This window comes from Hypomesus nipponensis, chromosome 15 (assembly GCF_054491055.1).
Source record: "Hypomesus nipponensis isolate SF chromosome 15, ASM5449105v1, whole genome shotgun sequence".
In the NCBI taxonomy this organism is placed as follows: Eukaryota; Metazoa; Chordata; class Actinopteri; order Osmeriformes; family Osmeridae; genus Hypomesus; species Hypomesus nipponensis.
The window spans coordinates 7413225-7430502 of NC_140375.1; the positions used below are offsets into that span (position 1 = coordinate 7413225).

At 48.7% G+C, this 17278-nt stretch overlaps 3 protein-coding genes across 7 annotated transcripts; 1 reads left to right on the top strand and 2 right to left on the bottom strand.

Moving 5' to 3' along the window:
- Positions 1-350: 350 nt before the first annotated feature.
- LOC146257240 (guanylate cyclase soluble subunit beta-2-like) lies at positions 351-5411 on the bottom strand. Its single transcript, XM_084674719.1, has 15 exons — positions 5406-5411; positions 5184-5257; positions 4936-5030; positions 4692-4852; positions 4434-4533; positions 4078-4292; positions 3803-3899; positions 3578-3681; positions 3117-3333; positions 2673-2993; positions 2347-2495; positions 2028-2174; positions 1614-1768; positions 1226-1449; positions 351-1089 (listed from the first exon to the last, which is right to left on the bottom strand). Exons 1-15 carry the CDS (start codon positions 5409-5411, stop codon positions 740-742), a joined length of 2415 nt encoding a protein of 804 aa, XP_084530845.1. The 3' UTR covers positions 351-739.
- Positions 5412-5899: 488 nt separating this feature from the next.
- Positions 5900-10393, bottom strand: cep57 (centrosomal protein 57). 2 transcript variants are annotated; one of them, XM_084674466.1, is made up of 11 exons: positions 10154-10393; positions 9576-9726; positions 8951-9253; positions 8558-8679; positions 7980-8108; positions 7784-7861; positions 7578-7673; positions 7406-7483; positions 6991-7229; positions 6713-6857; positions 5900-6518 (listed from the first exon to the last, which is right to left on the bottom strand). In XM_084674466.1, exons 1-11 carry the CDS (start codon positions 10196-10198, stop codon positions 6330-6332), a joined length of 1575 nt encoding a protein of 524 aa, XP_084530592.1. In that variant the 5' UTR covers positions 10199-10393; the 3' UTR covers positions 5900-6329. The 2 variants fall into 2 exon arrangements, with proteins under 2 accessions (XP_084530592.1, XP_084530594.1); XM_084674468.1 differs by having other exon boundaries at positions 9576-9663; positions 10154-10392.
- A 167-nt stretch (positions 10394-10560) lies between these two features.
- On the top strand, positions 10561-17228 carry mre11a (MRE11 homolog A, double strand break repair nuclease). 4 transcript variants are annotated; one of them, XM_084675153.1, is made up of 20 exons: positions 10561-10654; positions 11251-11315; positions 11407-11539; positions 11712-11872; positions 12060-12147; positions 12230-12371; positions 12465-12579; positions 13095-13280; positions 13522-13693; positions 13902-13982; positions 14074-14203; positions 14339-14439; positions 14553-14723; positions 14977-15036; positions 15225-15405; positions 15523-15609; positions 15831-15895; positions 16035-16099; positions 16515-16602; positions 16688-17228. In XM_084675153.1, exons 2-20 carry the CDS (start codon positions 11296-11298, stop codon positions 16733-16735), a joined length of 2094 nt encoding a protein of 697 aa, XP_084531279.1. In that variant the 5' UTR covers positions 10561-10654; positions 11251-11295; the 3' UTR covers positions 16736-17228. The 4 variants fall into 4 exon arrangements, with proteins under 4 accessions (XP_084531279.1, XP_084531282.1, XP_084531281.1 ...); XM_084675156.1 differs by having other exon boundaries at positions 10654-10739; XM_084675155.1 differs by lacking the exon at positions 10561-10654 and adding an exon at positions 10677-10817.
- The last annotated feature ends 50 nt before the right edge of the window (positions 17229-17278 follow it).

The window sequence follows — 17278 nt, forward strand, 5'->3', positions numbered from 1 at the left end:
CAGGGAGAGAACGGAATATGATTGTTCGCCAGTTCACCTGTTTTTATTATCGCAAACATCCTATCTTCTGTTGGGGCTTTCTTCTTCTCTCTGTTTGAGTGTCTGATAGGCTGTTCTGGTCGATGAGAGTGTCTGATAGGCTGTTCTGGTCGATGAGAAATTGTCCCCTGCACCATGAAAATGATGCTGTTGTGGGGATCATAGATGTCAGGTGCAATGACTGTCTAAATGTTTTTTCATGTCACATTTATTTTGCCACCGATAAACTGTTGTATTGCTTGGTGTGTATGGTCCTCATGAGCTTTTTTTCAACATAGATATTTACATTATAGAACAAAACACATCCACTCACAGATAATCATCAATAAATATTATATACTAGATCATAAAGGATTCCTCATGAGAAAACATCTCATGTCAAATGTCCCCAACATCTTAACTCAAGACCTCCTTTCGACTGAAGGACACTTCAGGATAAACTTCTGTAAGGTCAAGATCCACAGAGTAAAGCCTTTTCATATGTGCTATAGTATGTACAACTAACTATAACTAGGCACATTTTCATGATGGCAAAGAAAATGTATTTAAGCATAACTTTGTAAGATAATGCTGGCCCATTAATATGGCATGTTCCATACAAAACCTGTTTTCATAGTTCACTGACAAGTATTGGCACAGTGCAGCAGTACAGTGTATGTTGATCAGTCACATTTTGATCCAAATCAAACATCCCCAAAACTCACAGTAGCACACAAAATCTGGTGCGGGTATGTTTGTTCCGAGACACTGAAGCAGCCTCAGCGACAACAGAGGTGGCGCACAAAACAACTCTGGTCAACTGTGGGTTGTCACTGTCCGCACATCTATCTTCTGATTGGTCAGTGTGTTTGATATCGTCTGATGGGTTTCTGAGCTTGTCTCCTGATTGGTCCTCACTGTGTAGACTGCCGTAGCTCTCAGAGTCCCGGGTAGGTTTGCCCAGGGGGGCGGAGGGGGGCTGGGGGGAGGGAGGGGGCTCGCTCAGGCTGTCTGCGTACCTCATGGGCACGGTGGGGTGTCTGTCCTCTCTCCTCGCCCGCCGCTGCACCTCTGGAGAGAGAGGAGAGATAGGAACAGGCAGACAGGAACAGCAGGACAAGAAGGTTTTAATTCAACAAACTTAGACAGGCAGACAAGCGAGGACATGCGAACAAGGACAGGTAGGAAGACAGACAGACAGACATGCCTGGTGCCCCTGGGTGGTGGTGGGCCCCCTCCCCATCCGTGGTAGAGAGGGCAGAGTGGCGTCCAGACTGCCGTCCGGAGCGCTCCTCGGGCTCAGCCACACCTAGCAACTGCAGCTCGCTGACACGCAGGTTCTTCTCCAGGAAGTAGGTGGTCATCTTGCCCTTCCCCTTCACCTCGATCTCTCCACGCTCCTGCAGCAAGAAGCCCTTATCGTACAGAGCCCTGGAGACACACACATGCACACACACATGAAATACACAGACACACAAACAAATAAAATACACACACATTCATAAACACAAGCAAACATATTCATACAACGCACACACACGTCTCCATGTCTTATTGTCTGTGTGTGTGTGTCCTGAGTGAGACAGACAGCTTACTGGAACACACTGGGGCTTAAGTGGATCTTGTTGGGCAGGCCGTGGCTCTCCATGCGCGAGGCTGTGTTGACCGTGTCTCCAAACAGACAGTACCGAGGCATCTTCTCCCCCACCACCCCCGCCAGCACTGGCCCACAGTGCAGACCCACTCGGATCTGCACTCCACAGACACAATGGAAGACAAGATCAGAATGGAAAAATTGAATATGAAAGAAGACAATAGATAAGATTGCAATACAGTATTGCGTGTGTGTGTGGGGAGGGAATAGAACAAAAAGGATTAGAAAACAATAAAACACAATACAATCTAACCAGCTTGAACTAGACTACAAAGACTATAGTGCCCCCCTCTGACCTGACTGTACTGTACCTGTATAGGCGGTCTGGAATGGGTGACCTTTGACCTGACCGTACCTGTATGGGCTGTCCAGTGACAGGGTTGATGACCTCCTGGGCAGCCAGCACCATGCCCAGGGCGAAGTTGGCCACCCGCTCCGCGTGGCTGGACACTGGGATGGGCACCCCGCCAACCACCATGTAGGCATCCCCAATAGTCTCCACCTGGGCACAGACACAGGTTTTGGACACAGAGAGATATGTAGACCCAGGCACAAACACGCAACGTGGGAAAATAAAAGTAGGTAAATTCACATTCTCTAACAGTTACAGATCCAGATCTTAGTCTCTTAGGCTCTGTCTATCCCATAACAGTCGTTAGCTACCCATGTGTTACCTTGTAGACAGTGTGGACGGTGGTGAGCCGGTCGAAGCGCAGGTACATGGAGTTGAGCATGTTGACAATGTCCAGGGGCTCACACTGGGAGCAGATGTTGGTGAAGGTGACCACATCACTGAACAGGATGGTGCACTCCTTAAACTCACCTGGGAGACACATACACACACAGGTTCACACACACACACACACACATACTCACACAGACACACTCACACGCGTCGACTTCAACCCCCTCCAGCCACCCCCCTCCAACCTACCTTCCGCAAACCTCAACCCCACTCCATAACAAACCTCTACCCCCCCCCCCCCTTCCCCCCGCGTACCCGCCTCCACCGTCTTGCCCTCCTTCAGCTGGTTGGCCACGTGGCGCGGCAGCATGGCGTACAGCAGCGTTTCCGTCTTCCTGCGCTCCTCCTCCAGGTGCTGCGACAGCAGCCGCAGCTCCTCCTTCTTCCGCTCCAGCTGGCTGGACAGCTCCATCTCCGCCAGCCGCTGCTGGTTGAGCAGGATGAGGTCGCGGGTCACGTCGTGCGGGGCGATGTCCGACAGGTGCATGCTGCGCTCCTCCAGCTCCTCCAGGCTGCGCAGCAGAGGGGAGGCCTGGTACAGCATGCGGCCCTCCGACGCCATCCACAGCATCTGACCTGAGAACAGCCCCGGAGAGGGAGGGAGACGAGGACAGAGCACACAGGCGTAGCGTGTCTGCCGGCTGTGTGCGCCTGTGTGTGTGTGTGTGTCAGTGTGTGTGTGTGTGTATGTCCTCTCACCTCTCAGCTGGAGCATGGGTCGGTCCCTCCAGGCCTCAGGCATCATGTTCCTCCTGGTCTGCAGCACAAAGTGGCTGTTGATGAACTTCCTGATGCTGGAGATGGTGAAGGTGACTTCTGGGTGCACGATGAGGAAGTACTGGTCCAGACAAATGTTTCTGGTCTGCAGACCTGGGACGATACGCTGGAGGTTCACCCCTGCCTGACACACCCTCAGCTAGGAGGGGGGGGAGGGGTCAAGAGAGAAAAACCAATGAGGAGCAAGAAAGGGCAAGAATGAGTGGAAGAGGGAGATTGTCTCAAAATTGAACGAGGGCCAGAGACAAAGAGAGAAATAAAGAGGATGGTGGATTATGAAGGAAAATTGATGCGGCATCACATTGTACACATGGAGAGGGCAGGGCAGAGTGTTTGTTGGGTTGTGTGTTTGTATGGTGGGACTAGTGAGTCTCAGTTGTTACCTGCTCATCGAACACCAGGTGGAAGGGGAAGGCGTTGCAGAAGGTCTTCAGGTCGACACACAGACTCTCAGGGTAGACCGGCTCAAAGCCCCTTAGCAGCTTACCTGGGGGGGGGGGGGGGGGGGATTGGTGAAGAGTATTGACACACTAGATGTACATGGGGTGTGGGTTCAGAGCCAGGGATGGTTTCGATAAAAGACTGACTAATATACAGAGGATACATACCCTTCCCAAGCCTCACCAGACCCCGGACCATCTCCCAGTGGCTCCTATAGAGAGAGCAGCCTGGGGGCCGCCTTCTCTGACAGGGGCCTGGAAGATCCTGGGGGGAGTGGGGATAGGGGTGTTATACAATACATGTTTATGTCCTCATTTGACCATTTCTTTATTTTGAATAAGCTAGTTGTCTGAGACATGTGCTGTGATTAGGTGGTATCTAGGTTTGAGGAGATGCAGAGGAATCTGGTAAGAGTACTATCGAAACAACTTAAAAGTTGTACCTCCTGGGTCAAGTGCATGGCGTTCTGTGGCGGCTCAGACGGGGCCTGGTGTTGGGTCTCGCCGCTGCTCGCGGGATTGGTGACTAAGGGCCGCTGGGTGACAAGGAAGACGACGTGCTCCTTCTTCCCTGTCCGCTCGAGTTCCTCGATCCGGTTAACAATCTCCATCGTTATGTCACTGTGGAAGAAATCCCTTGCAACGGCGCCGATAATACCTAGTGGAAAATTGCGCGTTCGGACGTTACGCACCAAAAACGAATACAGTTTACGCTTGTCTGCTGCTCGCTGTATAACGTGATGTGAAGCAATGAACATTTATGTAATCAAAGACACATCGTTGTAGTTCATGTATGTACCAGGCACGATGTGGCACAGGCCGCGCCGGTCTGAATAGTAATGAAGATACATGGTGCCTTCGAGGTTCCTTTCCACACGAAATGATGGGGCATTCATTTCCTGCGAGCCATTTATGTTAATATGTTAATAAACATCACCCAATGGTTACATTATCACACAAACCCACACAGTGGAATAAAACATAATGATGGACACGCTGCCAATTCCCCCCCACCCCCATCCCCCCAATAAGCATCTAAGATGAACACACAATGGACCTTGTAAGAAAGAGACAAGTAACTGTGCAGTGCGTCCAGATTCTCTATGAACTCGAACAGACTCCCCCCCAGAGTTTGCAGCATATGGTCGTATCCGGACCGTTTACAGAACTCGAAGAAGTATTCTCCGAACTGTCTCAGAACCACCTCCGGCTTCACGCCTGACAACAAATCGAAACACAAAAGGAAGTTACAGAAATAATAACAGATGTGATCACTTTCAATGAAGCATGAAGATAATTACCCAGCAATTTGCAGGCCTCGCTGACCAGCCGCATCGTGATGTCATCAGGGTACACCTCGTACGTCAGGAAGGTATCCTGAACACCTGCTTCATCTCTGAACATGATGAAGACGATGATGATGATGGGGTAAGTGATAACAACAAGGAGATGGTGATCGTAACGCCATGTTCCGTTTGTCTACAAAAATATAACATTGTTTCGAATGGTTGTCCAGGTGCTTATCCAGGAAAAATACATTGATAGTTACCTGAGTTTTACCCACGTCTCTTCACCAAATTTCTCGACAACCAAAGACTTCAGACACGTGTTGATAAACCCATACTGTAGACAGAGCAAATGTCCTACTTGATCCCATGCTTAAGACTGTTATAAAGTCCACTGTATACAACCTGCCCAATCAAACCGTCTCGGTGATTAATCAATTACATTATGTATACACTCAGTTTCTGATTTACAACAAAGGCTGAACATCCATGTCGAAACTTACCATCTTTATAAGCTAGTTTACCAAAGCGGTTTATTTACAAACCATTGATTCTACACTGGAACGTTGACTTGCAGTTTAAACGAAAAGGAGCGCTCATCTTCACTGACTCTCCTCAGTCCACAGACGGGAGCAGAAATTGAAAGTTGAATCTAATTTACCAGTTATAGAATTATATTGTTCCCGTTATTTAATTCACACAAACGGATGACCAAATGAGGGCGTTGGGAGAAGCGTCCATTCGTCTGGACTTCCCCGGTTCGACGGTGCGCGGGCGTATGGAGGTGCGTCAAAGGAGCTGTCCCGGTGACGGTGGTGGTGAAATGAGCTCCCGAAGACTTGGAGATAGGGGTTACCGTTAGTCCCGTAATCAGTTTTACTGGACATCAAGTAAAAAACGAATTATTGTCCAAATAATGGCAATTATGAAGCACTGAATATGATTCAAAATGCAAAACACAGATTCCGCGACAAAAGAATACAAAATAAATATGTTTATTTCTAAATGCAGCGCACCATTGCTAATAGATCATTTGAAATGCTTCTTAACACACCCACACACACTAAAGAAACACACATTCTGTCCCTGATATACGCATAATAAGGCTAGGATGACAGTCGGGTTGACCCAAGAAAACCTCGGTACATAACTAGCTGCACCTCCAGACAGTCTCCATATGAGTAGAGACAGTAACATTTTGTTTTACACTGTTGTCAGGTGCATAGTGAGGATAGTTGTGTTGCAGTCAGGTTCGTAGTGAGGATAGTTGACCTGGGGTCAAGTTTATAACAAGGATGGTTATGTTGTGGTCAGGTTCATGCTGAGGATGACGGTTGTCTTGCGGTCCAGTTCGTAGTAAGGACGGTTGCCCTGCGGTCAGGTTTGTAAGGAGGATGGTTGTGTTGAGGTCATGTTCGTAGGGAGCTCTGGAGGGCTTTCATATCACGGAGCAGTTTTAGATTGTTCTTGCTGCGGTCGCCCGGACCTACTTTGACCACTCCGGCTGAGCGACCACGAGTAGTCACTGTGGTTGTGACCCTGACCTCACCTCTGCCCACTCGCTTCTGACCCCGCACCTCCCTACGCAACCCCTTCACCTGAGAGAGAGAGAGAGAGAGAGAGAGAGAGAGAGAGAGAGAGAGAGAGAGAGGAGATGGGGAAAGAGCGAGAGAGGAGGGGGGAGAGAGGAAGAGGGAGAGAGGAGAGGGGGGAGGGAGAGATAAGGAGGTGTTTTATGTTTGTGTGTGCATGGCTGCGTGTGTCCACCTGTGTGTTTTGCGTGTGTATGTACCTGTGTTTGGTGTTTGTGTAGCTTGCTGATCTGCTCTCCCTTCCTCTCCATCTTCTTCAGTAGGTCCTCCTGATCTCTGTACAGCTCTCTCCTCTCATGCTCCGACACACACTCTTCAGCCTGCCGCATCAGGTCCTGCTGCTCCCTGTCACACACACACACTTCACAATTGTGCCATCTGCTGGCGATATACGTGAACTACATAAACAAAGCCAAAATAAAGAAGCCTATCTAATGGCAACAAACACCCTAACTTCAACCAACACACACACACTTACAGGCTCATGTGTCGCAGCTCTTCCTGTAATGCCACCAGCAGGTCTGCTAGCTCCTCCCCTCCAGAAGAGGAAGAGGAGGAGCCATTGTCTGGGCGCCTGTGATTGGCTGCCAGGGCGGAACTGTGGTCCAATGGGGTGTGAGAGAGGACGCGTGCGTTGCAGAGCTGGGGCTGGTGTTGCTTCAGCAGAGAGAGGACAGACTGGACGTTTGCCCGTACCGAGTGACTGCAACCTGGCGACTAAAGAGAGAGAGAGAGAGAGAGAGAGAGAGAGAAAGAGAGGGAAATATAAAAGAAGAGAACAGACAAATGTGGTAAAAAGTGGGAAATATCTATATACATTACAAGGTATGTATCTGTCTCACTGTGTATGTGTCAGTGAGGCTATAAGATTGTATGTGTGTGTGTGTTCATACCGTTCCAGTCACAAATGGCACGTCCCCCAGACTAAGTCTGTAGTGAGGCTGTGTGTGTGAGGGCGACTCCACAGGCGTCTGGAAACACACACACACACACACACACAGTTGACTTAAGCATCAATAAAATAATTGCTATGTGTCTCATCTGTTCACTGAAAAGGCAGCATACTTCAGAAACAGGTCTCTTCTCTTTGGTTCTGCTTCTGGGTGGGCGGGGTGACACAGACTGGAGCAGGATCCTATTGGCTTCCAAACCCGTCTGTATCTGAGGACAGCCAATACGAAAGCAGAGCATTCCAGAATTTACTTACTATTTTAGTTTGTGTGTATCAACACAGAGTGTGTGAGTGTGTATGTGTGTGAGTGTGTATGTGCCTGGTTAGCTTTGTCCTGGACCAGCTTGATCTGGTACTGCTCCTCCTGCAGCTTCATCTCCAACTCCTGGATCTTCCTCTAAGACACAGAGACCAGCATCATCATCCTCCTCCTCATCATTATGTAAGTGTCAGTTCGGTGTACATGTGTGCATCTGTGTGGTCTTGTGTGTTTGTGTGTGTGTGTTTGTGTGTACCTCAGCATGCTCCTGCGTGCCTGTCAGTCGCAGATACTCCTGCTCTAGACGCTCTAGTTTCTCCAACTGGGCATGCCCAGAACAAGAATCATGTGACTGATAAGCTGACCTGGATGTCTCCATGGAAACCTGTAAAAGATATGTTTTTTTTATTGTAGATGCTCACCTGTTATAGTTAGTGCTAGGCTTGGCTACACTATGCTAAGCTAAGCCAGACATGTACTAACTTTTTGTTATTGTGATATGCTAGTTGTAGTGATTGGCTAAACTATCCTGCGCTAAACTAAGCTAGCTAAGTGAGGAGTGTGTTAACCTTTTGTTTTAGTGATATGCTAAGCTATACAGTGCTAAATAGGGAGTCATATGGCTGAGCGGTTAGGGAATCGGGCTAGTAATCTGAAGGATGCCAGTTAGATTCCCGGCCGTGCCAAATGACATTGTGTCCTTGGCAAGGCACTTCACCCTACCTGCCTCGGGGGGAATGTCCCTGTACTTACTGTAAGTCGCTCTGGATAAGAGTGTCTTCTAAATGACTAAATGTAAATGTAAATAACATGCTAAGCTGGGCACGCGGTGACCTGTTGTTTGAGCAGGGTGGTCCTGTCTGACTTGGCACTGCGGACCATCCTCCTCATGTGCTCCAGCTGCTTCTCAAGCTGGCTACAGCGAGCCTCCGCTGCGGCTAGCTGGGTCAGCAGGGCTGGGAGGAGAGACGGAGCAAGTGATAGGAGGAGAGGGTGGAAGAGGAGGAGTAGGAAAGGGAGGTGCAAGTCGAGGGAGAAGAGGAGGGAGGGGAGGGGGCAGAAGAGAAAGAGAGAAGGAAAAGGTGGGAAAGTAGAGGGAAAGGGAGGGAAGGAAGAAAGAAAGGCAAAAACACTGTCAAATACTATCCTTTGGCACAATATAAATATATATATATATCGTGCACCAACATCTTTCAGATCTTTCAGACTATAGGACTCCCTCCTCACCTTGGTTACATGCTGACTTGTCACTGGTTTCTCTCTCTCCCACCCTCTTGGTGTGTGTCCCTGACTGAGAGTGTGTGTCTGTGTGTGTATGTATGTCAGCGTGAGTGTGTGTGTCAGTGTGTTTATGTTTGTCTGTGTGCTTGGCTTTGTCAGCATGAGAGTGTGTGTCCTTGTCCCTCTGGGGCTGTGTGAGTGTGTGTGTTGCGGTCTTGTCCGGTGTGTATATGCTCTGTACTGCCCGGCCTCTCTCCTTCTCCAGGATCCTGATCTTCTCCTGAAGGTTCCTCAAGGCAGACAAGATAGCTAAACACACACAAACACATGTTATGTTATTGCACCGTTCAATAGAGTGCAATGAGTGCATTTGGGGGATGGAATGCTGAGGAGTGAGTGTGAATTAGGGATCATAAGGGAGGATAAGAGGAGAGATGCACATAGGGGATAGAGTGACAGGACAGGGGGATGAATAGAATGTCACCAGATCATCTAAGCTTTGTAAGCATAAGGGAGTAAGGTTTCCCCTGCTGTAGCCATGGAGACCAGATACCACACAGGTAGCAAATGGAAACTGCGTGTTGGACTCCAAGACACACACACACACACACCAGGACCAGGGTTATCTTACCTGTGCTGCTGCTCTCTGGAAACGCCTTGCTCGGTAATGTGTGTCGAGGTGTGTGTGTGTTGATAAAAGGATGGATTACAGGATAGTCCTTGTAGGATGAAAGAGACAGACTGTCGGACATCATGAACCCACCAGAGGGCGCTGTAACGTCCTGCAGTCATAGGCAAAATACTATCAGCCAGCTGTCAAGTTGTCAAGTAATTTGACCCCGGTGTTAGGTAGATGCTATCATGCACACAATATAATTATCTGTGTTTTCTGTTGGTTAATGCAGATAAAAGGCCAAAGCTAGCTGGCTAAAGTACCAGCATAAGTTGACAGCTCCACAACACTAAATAGAGCTAACATTGTACAGTAAGTCTAGCACTTCAGCTCTTGTTAGCTTTCTGATACCTTCCTACGTCTAGAGACAGTCTAGCTAGTTATCAAGCAAACTCTGGGATATTCTGACATGTCAGTTTTCACATCTATGGCCATACATTAGTTAAGCTATCTGTCTTGATGTAAAGTTACCATCTGCAGATGGATCAGAACCTTACTGTCATTGGATTAGCACTTCCTCGCTAATATACTTTTACCTTATCCCGCACGGTGGCGGAGGTTGGTCTTGACACCATCTTCATTGAACACTAGTCTTCTCTACCCAGATGGCGAGCTTGTAACTTCGGTTTAATTCCAAAGCCTCATGAGTGTACGGAGCACGTACATTTATCTTTCGCTAGTCTACTAATGAAGGAGAAGCAATCCTATGTTTGCCGCTTAGCGCCCCATGGAAAAGGGTGCGCATCATTTATATCCCGGTTCAACCCAATTTTTCTCACGTGTTTGCTTGTTTACTTTAGAGTGGTTGAAGTTCCCCCTCCGGCGTACACCAAAAGACAAATACATTAGTTTGGGATATGTAGTGTTTTGTTTCCTGCTTGTCAAAGAATTGTATTGGCATTTACTGGTAAGAAAACTACAACTCCCTGTCAGAATTTCTCCAGCGGCTTCGTTACGTGGGGGGCGGTTCATACAAGCAAGCAGCACATTTCTCACATAACACACGAGCGGGACGACCACTGGGCTTTTGTGAAGTGGTGGGTACTCGTCAAATGTTAACTGTAAATACATGAGGCAGACTTCTTTATTAGTCTTTACACGTGGTGCCTGTCTACTTCATAGGCAAGCAGTTGGGATGGGGTTGCATGTTGGTCAGGGGTAAATAGTATCAGGGTTAAGGAACGAATTAACGCTACTTCTGTACGTTTGTATTTTATTTGCTAAAAGGTTAGCTCTAACAATCACTGTGCAGTTATCAATGCAGTTTATAATAATTACAGTCATACTTTTATAAAGTTGCGAAAAGCTAACTGCAATTCCAAAATGCTAATCGTTTGTAATGATAGTAGACCTGCTATTATAAATTGAAATCATCATCTTGCTCGGTATGATATAGAAAGATTGAGCTGTGACCTTTGACCTTACGCTTGTTAAGATTTCACAAGCTAACTGCAGGTTAATCTGCATCTGTCTTGTCTGCTTGCTGAGTAGCTAGCTGTGTAGCTAGCGTCATTAATGCCGCAGGAGTAGGTAGGGCAAGGCAAGAAGAGTAACTACACATTGAATAGTGGTAAATATCTATCGTTATTTTTTTAAACCTTTAACTTGCTCTCTTTCATCCTCTTCCCTTTAGACCCTGTATGAAACCATTTGAGACGCCTCAGTCCTCCCCCTCAACATGACGTCAGAGAACACAATGTAAGTCTTCTAGAAACCATTATCATCCTGTTCTCTGTCACTTATCATAGAGTAATTCTCATAATGTGATTATTATCGTCATGGTTATCAGGGATGATGAGGACACCTTTAAGATCCTTATAGCCACAGACATTCACTTAGGCTACATGGAGAAAGATGCTGTACGCGCCAACGACACCTTCCAAACCCTGGACGAGATCCTGAAATGTGCCAAAACCAACCAGGTGTGTAGGTGTCTGTGTATACGAGTGCCTGTATGTGTGTGTGTGTGTGAGAGAGAGAGAGAAATAGAGAGACAGAGTACAACCCTTTTGGTGAACCCTCACTCACGTTTCCTTACTCACAAACCCACCCCTTCATCTCTCCCCCCCTTCCTCCCTGTCCTCCCCCCTCCAGGTGGACTTCATCCTGCTGGGGGGGGATCTGTTTCATGAGAACAAGCCGTCTCGTCGCTGCCTCCACACCTGTATCTCTCTGCTGAGGCAGTACTGCATGGGAGACAGCCCCATCCTCTTCAACATCCTCAGCGACCAGGCGGTCAACTTCAGCAACAGCAAGTCAGTACCTGTCTGTATTTCTGTCTGGTTGTCTGTCTGTATTTCTGTCTGGTTGTCTGTCTGTATTTCTGTCTGGTTGTCTGTCTGTATCTCTTCTTTCTCACATTCTATATGTTATGTTGCAAAATTCTGAGCGAGACATGTTCAAATATATACTAAGTTGTTTTGCGTTTGTGTGTGTGTGCAGGTTCCCCTGGGTCAACTATGAGGATGACAACCTTAACATCTCCATTCCTGTATTTAGTGTTCATGGTAACCATGACGACCCCACAGGGGTAAGCGCTATCGCAATGGTTTAGTACCAACAACTGGGAATATTCACTGTGTGTGTGTGTAACGTGTGTCTCTGTATTCCAGGCTGACGGCCTATGTGCGTTGGATTTGCTTAGCTCTGCTGGACTTGTCAATCACTTTGGCCGCAGCCAATCGGTAGAGAGGATAGAGATAAGTCCAGTCCTTCTCCAGAAAGGCAGCACAAAACTAGCTTTGTATGGCATTGGTGAGTGTGTGTGTGTTTGATTGCATGTTACAAGATGTAAAACATAACTTCCTTTGTCAGAGGAAGTGATGCTTTTGTGTTCCCTGTCTAAAGGTTCCATCCCTGACGAGCGCTTGTACAGGATGTTTGTCAACAACCAGGTGACCATGCTCCGCCCTAAAGAGGACCAGGACAAATGGTTTAACCTCTTTACCATCCACCAGAACAGGTGTGTGTGTGTGTGTTGAGAGAGTCTTTGTTGAAATGTAACCACAAAATACAATGAGGTCTAAATGTGTGTATGCATCTGCGTGTGTGTGTGTGTATCTGTCGCTGTGCATCTGGGGGTGTGTGTGTACCTGTCTCTGTGTATCTGTGTATCTGTGTGTGTGTGTACCTGTCTCTGTGTATCTGTGTGTGTGTACCTGTGTCTGTGTGTGTGTGTGTGTACCTGTCTCTGTGTATCTGGGTGTGTGTGTGTACCTGTCTCTGTGTATCTGGGTGTGTGTGTGTACCTGTCTCTGTGTATCTGGGTGTGTGTGTGTACCTGTCTCTGTGTATCTGGGTGTGTGTGTACCTGTCTCTGTGTATCTGGGTGTGTGTGTGTACCTGTCTCTGTGTATCTGGGTGTGTGTGTACCTGTCTCTGTGTATCTGTGTGTGTGTGTGTGTGTGTACCTGTCTCTGTGTATCTGTGTGTGTGTACCTGTCTCTGTGTATCTGTGTGTATGTGTGTGTTCTCCAGGAGTAAGCACGGGGCCACTAACTACATCCCGGAGCAGTTCCTGGATGACTTCCTGGACCTGGTGGTGTGGGGGCACGAGCACGAGTGCCTGATTGAGCCGTGCAGGAACGAGCAGCAGCTGTTCTACGTCACGCAGCCCGGCAGCTCCGTGGTCACCTCCCTCTCTCCTGGGGAGGCCGTCAAGAAGTACGCTCTCACACGCACGCACATGGACGCACGCGCACGGACACAGGCATCAGAACCACACACGTATACTGTGAACATGCACACTTTTATACACACACACACACATCCAAACCACACACATATTCATCCTTGGACCCACACACACACACACGTGGACATGCATGCATATCCTTGTATTTATACGTACTAATATACAGGTGCATACCCGCAGTTATTCATGTGTGTGTGTGTGTGTGTGCAGGCACATTGGCCTGCTGAGAGTGAAGGGCCGTAAGATGAACCTCCAGAAGATCCCCCTGCAGACCGTCCGACAGTTCTTCATCCAGGACGTGGAGCTGGCAGATCACCCTGACCTCTTCACCCCGGACACGCCCCAGGTCACCAAGCGCGTGGAGAACTTCTGCTGCAGCAAGGTCACACACCATAACACACACACACGCACAGTCTCATACACACTCACCAGTGCACACACATGCAAAATCACTCACACACACACAGTCTCCATCTTATCCTAATTTACACGTGAACTGCAGCTAAGGTGATGTGTCACCTGCTGAAGCTGTCCCTGTGACTGAGTTGTGTGTGTCTGTGTGTGTCTGTGTGTGTCTGTGTGTGTGTCAGGTTGAAGAGATGTTGGAGGAAGCAGAGAGAGACAGGATGGGAAGCCCCCTCACCCCAGAGAAACCGCTCATACGACTCAGGGTGAGACACACACACCCACATGCGCGCACACATGCACACACACACACACACACCTGCCTCTGCTCCAGTATACAGGCTCCTCTCTCCCCAGGTGGACTATTCCGGGGGTTTTGAGGCCTTCAACGCCAACCGCTTCAGTCAGAAGTTTGTGGACCGCGTGGCCAACCCCAAAGACATCATTCACTTCCTCCGACACCGAGAGAAGAAGGACAACGCCAAAGGTCCACACACTCACACACACCGCTTATAAACACTTGTTTACAGTCTGTAAAGACGCACACAACAAAAAGATACATAGGATATCACCACAAACACCACACATTTGCTTAAACTTGTGTGTGCGTCTGTGTGTACAGGAGATGATCAGATTGACTTTAAGCAGGTGTTGGCCAGAACGTCTGTAGATGGTCTGAGAGTGGAGGATCTAGTGAAAGAGTACTTCCAGACAGCCGAGAGGGTAAATACACTCACACACATGTTGCACACAAACACTTGCTTCGTTTTTGGCACATTTACAGATTGTGTGTGTGTGTGGTGCGTGGGCCTGTGGTTTGTGTGGCGTGTGTGCAGACGGTGCAGCTGTCCCTGCTGACAGCACAGAGCATGGGGAAGGCGGTGCAGGAGTTTGTAGACAAGGAGGAAAAGGACGCCATCGAGGAGCTGGTCTCCTACCAGCTGGAGAAGACCCAGCAGCACCTGAAGACCCGAGGACTGACCTCCCAGGAGGACATGGACTCAGAGGTGGGTGGGGGGGGAGTCGGGACTGAGGAGGGAAGGGAGGGTGTTGAGAGATGGAGGAGATATGGAGGGAAGGAGAGATGAAGGAGAGTTGAGAGGGCAGGAGAGAAAGGGTGAAGGAGAGATGGAGGAGAGAAGGAGGGGAGGAGAGAAAGGATGAAGGAGAGATGGAGGAGAGTTGGGAGGGGAGGAGAGAAAGGGTGAAGGAAAGATGGAGGGGAGAAGGAGGAGACATGACCGGTCTTGTCCTCTTCAGATCCAGCGCTTCAGAGACTCCAAGAAGAACACTGCTGAGGAGGATGAGGAGGTCAGAGAGGTGAGACTCACACACACACACACACACACACACACACACACACTCACACACACACTCACACACACACACGCTCACAAACACACTGACATTCTCAGAAATGCGACCATACAACATAGGCATACCCAACCAGACCCTCACAGACACTCAATTCTAAACGACACACAGATCATGATCGGTCTCCTCTCCAGGCCCTCAGCAGAGCCAAAGCTCACCGTCTGGAACGAGGCGACAACGACCGAGACCCGGACCTATCAGACGCGCCCGACGACGTTACCATGGATTCTGATGAGGACTTAGCCCCTCCCCCTCCAGCACGCGGGCGAGGAAGGGGGACCAGGGGAAGGGGGGTCGGCCGGGGGAGAGGGAAGGGTGAGTTGCTTGTTCGTAAGGGGGCATGTGTGTTTTTGCTGTGTGATTGTGTGTCAACAGTGTGAGTTTACCGGCCCAAAAATGAGTATGTGTGTGTGTGTGTGTGCGTATGCGCAGCTGCGGCGGAACCAAAGCCAGCAGGACGAGGTCGTTCCCAGAAGGCTGTGGGGGGGAACCCCAGCCAGAGCAGGAGCATCATGGAGGGTGAGTCAGTGGTCCACCTCGCAGCAGTGGACCAGAGTTTGGTGTGTCATACCGTTTAGTTCACACAACACATCTCTCCATTTCCACATTCCTCTCTTTCCATCCCACCCTCTCCCTCCCTCTCTCCCACCTTCCCTCTCCCTCCCTCCATCTCTCCCTCCCTCTCTCCCTCCCTCTCTCTCTCCCTCCCTCTCTCTCTCCATCCCTCTCTCTCTCTGCAGCCTTCCGAGCTCCATCGAGTAGAGCTGCCAGAGCATCGACCACAGCCAAGTCCTACACAGATGATGTTCGTCTAAACACAGACGCACACACTCACCACATCTCACCCTCCCTTTTGTGATCAGTGTGACAGCCTGAGTATAGGTTCTCTCGTTCCGCTGCATCCATCCATCTCTCCTCCTTCATCTCTTCTTGTTTCTGTTTAGATTGAGGATGATGATGATGATGACGACGATGTGTCCTTTGTGAGTAAAGCTCGACCAACTCAGAGGTAAGGTGTGTGTGTGTCTGTGTGTGTTATTATGGTGTATGGGTTTCATTATGGTTCAGTATTTGATTTCAATGTATTGTTTAAATAAGCATCTAGGATCCAGATGTTTCTCTCTTTCCATCTCTCCATCACCTATATGCTCACTCTTTTTCCGTTTCTCTGTTTCTCTCTTCCCCCTCTCGCTTTCTCTTTCTCTCCCTTTGGTTCTTCCTGTCTTTCTCTTTCTCTCCCTTTGGTTCTTCCTGTCTTTCTCTTTCTCTCCCTTTGGTTCTTCCTGTCTTTCTCTTTCTCTCCCTTTGGTTCTTCCTGTCTTTCTCTTTCTCTCCCTTTGGTTCTTCCTGTCTTTCTCTTTCTCTCCCTTTGGTTCTTCCTGTCTTTCTCTTTCTCTCCCTGTCCCCCCCCCCTCCCTCTACAGGGAAGTCTCCTCAGTGTCCAGTAAGAGGAGCACTCAGAGCCAGAGCCAGTCTAACAGGGGAGTGATGTTTGATGACGATGTTGATGAGGTAAGATTACTGTGTGTGTGTGTGTGTGTGTTAGTTCCATGTGCGTGTCATTTAACATGGCTGTCTCTCTGTCTCATTCTCCCAGGAGGAGTTTGACCCGTTCAAAGGCTCCAGCAGGCGTAGACAGAGATAGCCGGCAACCCGACCAGGCTGTGCACTGTGTTTGTCTGATTAGTCGATGAGTTCTGATTGTATGGGTCCGATTGGCTAGCTTTTCAATCATGTTATTTTTTGATGGATGCTTCCACATGTTGATGAGGTCATCACCCACATCTTAATCCCTTCAGAGCTTTCTGCTGATATCAAGTGAATGTCGAGGAATGATCTTAGGCAGCTAGCCAGGAAGGGTGATATATATGCAATACAAGACCTGGCCATGTTATGTTATGGAGCTAGGATATAGGAGATAAGTGTTGTTTATATATGGGACCTAAAGTACGACTCCATTCACTGTCCTTGGTTACATGGGCCTTTGCTGCCCAACATTTTGACTGCTCATTGGCTCCCTCTGGCCTGTTCAGTCCCACTTGTCAGTTCCTCGTTATGTTATTGGCCAGTGTGTACTGTTTGCCATGGCAGCCAAGTTCTCTCAAGGAAAGGAAATAAAGAGTTCCAGTTTCTACAAACCTACCTTGTGTTTTTGTGTTTTGGATGAATCTGTATGAGATGTGACAGC